This window comes from Seriola lalandi, unplaced genomic scaffold (assembly GCF_002814215.2).
Source record: "Seriola lalandi dorsalis isolate HSWRI2012SDOR001 ecotype SW California unplaced genomic scaffold, Sedor1 jcf7180002054934, whole genome shotgun sequence".
NCBI classification, from domain to species: Eukaryota; Metazoa; Chordata; class Actinopteri; order Carangiformes; family Carangidae; genus Seriola; species Seriola lalandi.
This window is the reverse complement of record NW_019525486.1, coordinates 557717-565498: the sequence shown is the minus strand read 5'-3', so window position 1 is coordinate 565498 and position 7782 is coordinate 557717. Positions and strand designations below refer to the sequence as shown.

Genomic DNA, 7782 nt, shown 5'->3' with positions numbered 1-7782 from the left:
GGGGCAGTGTGTGTGGGGGGGGTGTATGTGTGTATGAGCTGACGGCGGAGGCGGCCGGCGCGTTAGGTAAATGTTATTGTGTTTTTATTTGACTAAGTAAGCCTAAAGCACTTGGCAGCCAGAGGCCAAGCTGCTGCCTTCCCTCTGTGGCTGAGGAGCAGGGCTTCAGAGGCCTCTCGTAGCATGTTGAGACAGATTGTGTGCTTACCTCTCTCCCTGCTTCCCCCCGCTCTTCGGATTGACAAACACTAGCAGAGGATGAGTGCCCTCTATTGTTGTGATCTGAATGGGAAGATGTCAAAACAAACCGTCGGTGTTGGGAGACTGCAGGATGCTTCACAGGAATTCACTTTCAAGCCATATCCCTCAGACAGTATGTACAGCACCTGCAAGCAGTGCCAGTCATCTGGTGCACTTTACACTGTCGTTACCTGGCCATGCTGAGGTGTGGCTGCTCACTGCTCCTTTAGGTCCCAAATTTAATCTTGTGTTAAATCAAACCTGATTGTAAATGTATTTCTACGTCATCATGTTACTGATTTTTTTTTTTTTTACAAACTGATACAAAGATAAAGTTTTCATTGCGTTTGTCAATGAATATTCTAAATTCAATTACACAAGTGAATTGGAAAATAAACAAACATCCGATCGTGAAAAATGAATGCTGAATGCACCGCGTGACGGACAGGAGCCACACAACGTCACTTTCACCGACTGAAAATAAAATGTAGGTCCAGCTGACACGTGCAAATAATTCAACAACAAACCGTCATGAGAGGCAGAGAGTTCACAACCCAACTCAAACAGTTTGGAAACACTGGATTTTGCTCAGTAGACGGCAGAATTGTTGAACGTTGAGATATTACAGCCACAGTTTGCTTGGCAGCGCATTCCAGCACTATCTTTAACATACGTACCCAAATGAGCGTCTGTACAACTACGTATGTCTCTAACAGTATTGATTTACCTTATTATGGACACAACGCACAAAAATATATATTCGAATGGTTTGAACCCATGTGAAGGAATAATCAGACGTCACAGAGCTATTTTTCATTACTCAGACCAAAATCAACAATGTACTAATCTCTTGATCCTTTCTGACTTTCCTCTGTTCTCAACCTTAAAATCCTATTGATTCCTACAAAAGACAAACCTTTAAAAACACGTAACAAATATATAGTTTCATTTTTTTTTTTTTTAAAGCTAAGTAATATCTTTAAACAGCTGGGCACTGTAGTTTATAGTAAATGTTACTCAAATAGGAGTAAATAGTGCATTTGTTGGGGACTATTTTCATTTGCAGGTTGACACACAGATAATCCTGTTGTAGGATAAATTTTGTTGGTTAAATTAATTGTTGATTTTGTGGGTTTTGGTTTTATTGACAATAAGAAAGCTATAGGATATCACACTAACTAAATAATAATATCAGTCATTGCACTTTTGCTCCAGTTTTCATCCATAATTTAGTCCATATTAGGTTTTTGTGGAAGATGTGATGGCAAATGAAAGGACGGTATATGCAAACCGTTGGACAGCCATCGACATACAGTACAGTGAACCAACCGATCTATCTCTTAGCCAATCAATACTCTCAACCTGATAACTCATGATTCATAATTTAGCCCTGAACATTATTTGTCTCTTTCCTAATTGGCAGGGCAGTTTGTCTCGTGTGACGTGAGAAAGGATTTTGCAGTTTGTCTGAGCGGCAGTGAAACCGTGGACAGACCGAGTCTGCAGCGCCGGGGGCCGAACTCACAGAGCGCCACATAAACAAGCTCTGATCCAGCGGCCCCCTGTTTGAATTGCCCTTCCTGCAGTTAGTCTGCAACAACTCGCCCCGTGCTCTCCCTGACACAGATGAAGCGCTTAACTCCCCCTGTCTGCTATCCCAGCAGGCCGAGGGTGAATTAATGAGCTCCCTGTCCAGTCCAGAGTGATCCATTACTTCCTGTAATTATAAATAATAATCTTGATTATTACGCTGGTTAGCCAGCAAGAGGCATAGATGGATGTGCCTGGGATATGATTCATCACATTTCTCTCCCAGCCACGCGTAGACGAGCAGTCGCCACAGACGGCGGCAGGTTTCCATCGCCAGCATGCTGGCTGACAGATATTAGAGAGGATCAGGCCGGACTGGGCTCTGCTGTATGATACTGATTACCAGCAGGGCCTGCAGACTCCCATCATGCACCTCAACACCCACTGCAGAGGTTCATTTTCTAAACATGATATTCAGAGAAAAAGGTTTGATGCTTTGGATATTCTGTTCTGGCTGTTCATCTGCAACTGGTGCAGACAAATACTAGATTTCACTTTTCCTGGCTGAATCCTACATTTAATCTTTATTAGTTTTAGAATTTAATATAAAATTCTGGTTTATTACTTTTAAATCCCAACATGCTCAGACTCTGCCAAACACCCTTTGTCCCGCACCAACACCTCTCAGGTGTGAACTCCACAGTCCAGGTTTGTGATGAAGGGAGATCCTGCTTTTACTCTTCAGTGTCAGATCAGCTGAGTTTTGTTCTTTTTACATGTTGTTTTATTTCTCCATATTCGGACACGACTGTGTTTTGTGAACATCTATGAAGCAGCTTGTAACTGACTTTTGAAAGTTCCACTTTCTTACTTATTTGGCTTCACATTGAAGTTGTGACTCATTTTACAACCTGTGCTTACAAAGTAAATTAACATATTAAGAACAGAGATGCTGTCTAATGAAAATCTGATGAAATATGTCTATGTTATATATTTATTTTGGAGAAACTACGTTATTATTTTACATCACAATAAGATTGTAATTAAAAAAACATTTTCTCAAATCCACAGTTTTGCTAATTCTGCCATTTTCTTTCTTCCTCATTGTCACTGAGATCATCACCGAGCACAAAAGATGTAGATAAAGTTCAGTTAGATGACACTGGAGCACTGCGGCACAGAAACACAGTTTCTACACTGTAAGAAATGAAGACAGTGATTCTACTTTTTTTTCCCCTGAAGTTGAAAAGACTGATTTTACCTGGAGTCCTTGGCCGTCCACTGTGACTGAGTTGGCTCTCTGCATCTTCCCTCGGCTCGACTGGCTGGACCGGGAGTCTTTCCTCAGTGTCGACTGCCTTTCCTGGGGTCAAAGGTCAAACAGTGATGTTGTTAGAAGATCCATAAATGAAGTTTCATTCCAAAAAGGTGATTTCCAATATTATCAGAGCTGTGAGACACATTATGAAATCAAGTCACTGTACTTCTTTATTCTGATTATCATTGTTACTTAATTTACAATATGAATTACCAGTATATTTTTTGTTTTGTATTTATTGTTGTAACCATTCTACTGAATGAATTTAGTATCTCTCCAACAGAATTTTATTCCTGGCAGCATGAGGAAATCTTTGAACCAACACAGACATCATGCTGGAAAATACATTATTTTATGGGACTGTAGTTAATCAACAATTCATCAATCCAGAAAGTTACCTGTTTTAGATGGGGTCGAATTATCAGATAGTTATTTCATTTCTTTTGAAGAACTGATCAGTTTGTATAAAACAAATACAACTGCACCTCTATAGCCCAAAAAATAAAAGATAAAAATATTCTCCTTGGTGTCTCAGGGCGATGTTTGGACTTTGATTTATGACCTCAGTATTTCTAAAAATCCTTTTTGTCCATGTCAAACCAACTTTCACCACAGAAGTTTAAAAGATTACCAGAACAATGGGGCAGATTGAGTTGGGGGGCAGGATGTGATCCTTCAGGGGTCCGCAGTCACACTCGGGTTTCACATGGGAGGCACACTTGTTATGGAGCTGGAGGAGGTGGCAGCCGTTATCAACAGCCACAAACTTGCATCAATAACAGTACATGTTTCAGTGTACATTTTCAGGTATATGCTCAGGATTTATTTGCATTACATGTGCCACTGCCTTTGTTTTATTTTCTATTAACTTGCAACCACAAACAAGTGTTTCCTGGGTGTAAATTGGTGGGATGACTTGTGAGGTATCGAAGGTGCAAAAACGAAACCCTAAACAAGAAGAAGCAGTGGGAATATAATGAGGAGGTGGCTGCCTCTCCTCGGGTGGCGGCTTACCGTGATTTGACACCACACACAGTGGAGCCCAGTCAGGCCCTGGTAACACTTAATGGTTTTGTGGCACTTGTCACACTTGGTGGGGCAGTTGCCTTCTACCCAGAAATGATGCATTACCTGCAGAGAGAGGCAGAGACAGCATACAGGGGGGGGGAGAGAAGTGAGAAAAGAAACACAGTGCAGAAAAACAAGATACATACAAAGGCACAAGTGACACAACAATTAAAGAAGAAAGCAAGAGGGAGAGGAAAAAAAACAAGAAAGAAACACAAAACGAAGAAAAGAAAGAGGCCAAACAAATGACGCTGCTGGTATCTGTGTCTTTAAACCAGGCTTATCCTGGTAATTAGCAATGCTTAGGAGCAGATTGAGTTGTTTTAATTCCATTAGAGGAAGAGAAGCCCTCATCCTAAGCTCCATGGAGCATCGCTGATCCAAGCGTGCCGACTGGTAAACACTTCAATTGGACGCACCTCTGTGTTTTTCTTGGACTTGACATAGGTTTTGATGCAAGACAGCGGAGCGCGAGCCACGCAGCGCTCGTGGACTGTGTACTTGCAGACTGGGAAAGGAAAGAGAGAAAGAGAGGAAAAAATTGCATTTTAAAAGGGAACATGGAGGAACAGTTAGAAGTGACAAACACAAGGGTTTGCGTAATGTGCTTGTGAAAGTTGTACTGAAGGCGTTTGTTGCCAATATTTTTGTGAAAAGCTGCTTGTGTGTGTAAGGTGTAGAGGTGCGTCCTCTATGGGATAAAAGGAAAGTGGTAATTGGGGCTGAAACAAGAGAAGTGTTTATACTTTCAGTATAAAAAAGCAAAACAAATGCTTTCATGCAGAGTCTATTGTGGAGCGGTGATTCCATTCACATCTGGCTAATTACACATTTATTGAGACTCTGCTGTTTTTATATGAATTTGATCACATAGTCACATCCGTCATATCTGCACTGCGACACATGAACAGACAACACTGCCCCAGTATGTCGTACTGTATTATTGTATCTGTCTGCACTAATCAATGTATCTGTCGAACCCTTGATACCGGAGTGAATTACTCACACGAGCAGCAGAGTCCCTGCTTCCCCAGTCCAATTAGCATGTTGAGACACAGGTTACAGTAGGCTGGCTTGTTGAAGTGTTTCAGCCTCCACACATGTTGCCCGTCGTCTTTTACATTCTGCAAAGAGAGAAACACATCAGGTGATTAACTGATTGAATCAATACTTATTAACTGATTGACTGATTACATCTTCTTATATTCTGGTGGGAGAATCATAAGCTAATCATCTGATTGATTTGTCATTTACCTTGTTGGTTGTCTCAAGATTAATTTTTCTTTTTTTAATAAACATTTTTTATTTTTCTTTATATTTTAATTCCAGCCTGTTGGTCCACATGCAGTAAAGACACCGGAGAGGCCTGTCCGTCTTCCCTTTGCAGTAATGTTCATTCATAAAAAATGACATGTGGTAGAGATTTCTGTTGAAGTTGGTCACATGCTTCCATCTAGTGGAAAAATAATGAACTGCAGGCAGAGCTGCAGGGACTCGCATGTTCACAGGAGAACCACTGAGGAGTGTGTAAGATCTTGTGAGATCATTTATGAATTGTAAAAGTAATGATGATGTTTGTCAAATAGTGTACATCCACTGCCTGCAGTCTTTTCAAGGTTATCTAGTACAGTAGTGTGGCGTAGAAGGGAAAACAAAATGGCTCTTTTCAAATTTTCATAATTTATCTTATACAATACTTTAGAGTAATGTATGGATTAGGGAATAGAGTGATCAAGGTCATCATCTTGCAGGACGCCAGAGAATATCTACATTTCTTTGGCTGTTGGGACGAAAACCAGAGCAGAACCACTCGTCTAAAAATATCAGTTACAATATCATTTACAAGAAAAATCAAACATATCAGGTTGAGCAAGTGTCCTTGTCATCAACACCACACTGCAGTCTGACACATTCTTACTCGGAAGCTGTTGATTCAATTATGTAGCAGTATTTAGTGAGAATCCATGAAGATACTCGAGACTTTGAAGACTTTATTTTAGCCACGCTTGAAGCTCTAGACGTGACAATGTTGGTCTGTCCACACTGAAATATCTCACAATCTACTGACTGTCAGATACGCATGGTTCCCCTGAGCATCACTAGCATCACCAGGGGTGCACGACTATGTTTTTAAGGGTCTATTAACTGTTAGATTGGATTGCAATAAACTTTGACCCACACGTTCCCTTCAGGATGAACTGTAACGACTGAAATGATCATCTGACTTTTGAGCATCATCATCAGGTTTTTGGTTTATGACCAAATAGTGTTTATTATCAGCAAATGTTAGCATGATAACAAACCTAACTAAGATGGTGAACACGGTAAACATTATAGCTGCTAAACATTAGCATGCTAGCACTGTCACTGTTAGCCTGTTACCTGGCTAATGATAGCATTTTGCTCACATCACAACTAAGCCCCGAGTCCAGCTTCACAGAGCTGCTAGCATGGCTGTGGACTCTCATTCATGTAATGTTAAATGGTTATACTTGACACCTGATGACCATGTGAAGTTGATGTTAACACTAGCTGAGAGTGCACACTGATTTCCTGGTTGATTATATATGTGTTGTATTTATGCCTATGAGTGTTAGCAAGCGAGCAGCGTCTCCAGCAGACTGCCAGTGGTCTCTCTGTGGACTCACCGTCTCCAGGCCCAGCAGCACCAGCAGTGGGATGGTGGTCATGCCGCCCTGGATCCACTCCTCCAGTGACACGGTGCCATCGTGATCGTAGTCGATCTCCTGCATCATTTCCTGGAGGATCTACAAACAAAAACAATGGTCAGAGGAGTGAAGAAGAACAAGAGCAGGAGCAAAACTGTGAGCAATTTCAGCACAAGGCCCATTCAGTATCTGCTCTGGAGCTTTTGATCATATCACATGAGCTTCATCTGCAGATGGAGCAAGTGGAGATTTTCAAGGAATTGTAGATGCTCAAATTTACTTTAAGGAAATTCTGATTGTTTCATTAACTTGAGTGACCAAATATGGAAAAGGAATAATTAAATAAATGTATAAATAAATGATCAAGAATGAAAAATGAAAAATAGATACAGTTATAAAACAAAATCAAGATACTAATGGGCAATAAATAAATAAACAATATTATATTTTATCTGTATCAATGTGGTAAAAAAACAAATAAGGAAATAAATGAATACATGTGGTGAGAAAATAAAGAAAACAGAAAGATAATTTTAAATTCAAATTAAAAATAAAAATCCTAATTTCATGTTAAAAATTAAGTGTCTGGTTCAGACTCATATTACTGATTTTTGTTAATTCATCAAAAGTCTGGTTCTCACTGGTTTCAGCTCAGTCACGTCCCACTCCAGGTACTCGGCTACATGCATCATCTGGGAGATAATGTGCTCCAGCTCCTGCGGTGAGACCACAGACAGTCATTACACAGGCACAAAAATACTGTGTTTACCTTTCTGTATATTGCAGCCTTACAAGTCGATGTCACTAACTGTCTTTGGCGTGAATAGACGGATTAACAGCGTGTAATAGCAGGTTGGGAAATGTCATTCTTCTGCACAGAAGAGTTGCACGGAGGAAAACAAAAGCAGCGTGGGAAGAGCTCCGAAGCTGATGGTTTAATTACAATGGTTGCTTTTG

At 40.5% G+C, this 7782-nt stretch overlaps 1 protein-coding gene across 1 annotated transcript in view; it reads right to left on the bottom strand.

Annotated features, from left to right (window-relative positions):
* The window catches only part of dgkb (diacylglycerol kinase, beta), a 70576-nt gene that overhangs the window by 39196 nt on the left and 23598 nt on the right, over positions 1-7782 (bottom strand). The window contains exons 8-15 of the mRNA XM_023393437.2: positions 7467-7541; positions 6805-6924; positions 5163-5280; positions 4576-4664; positions 4103-4219; positions 3720-3818; positions 3032-3133; positions 209-282 (exon numbers count right to left, since the gene is read on the bottom strand). Of these exons, the coding sequence (XP_023249205.1) occupies positions 209-282; positions 3032-3133; positions 3720-3818; positions 4103-4219; positions 4576-4664; positions 5163-5280; positions 6805-6924; positions 7467-7541 (794 nt within the window). The remainder of the gene's footprint in view (positions 1-208; positions 283-3031; positions 3134-3719; positions 3819-4102; positions 4220-4575; positions 4665-5162; positions 5281-6804; positions 6925-7466; positions 7542-7782) is intronic.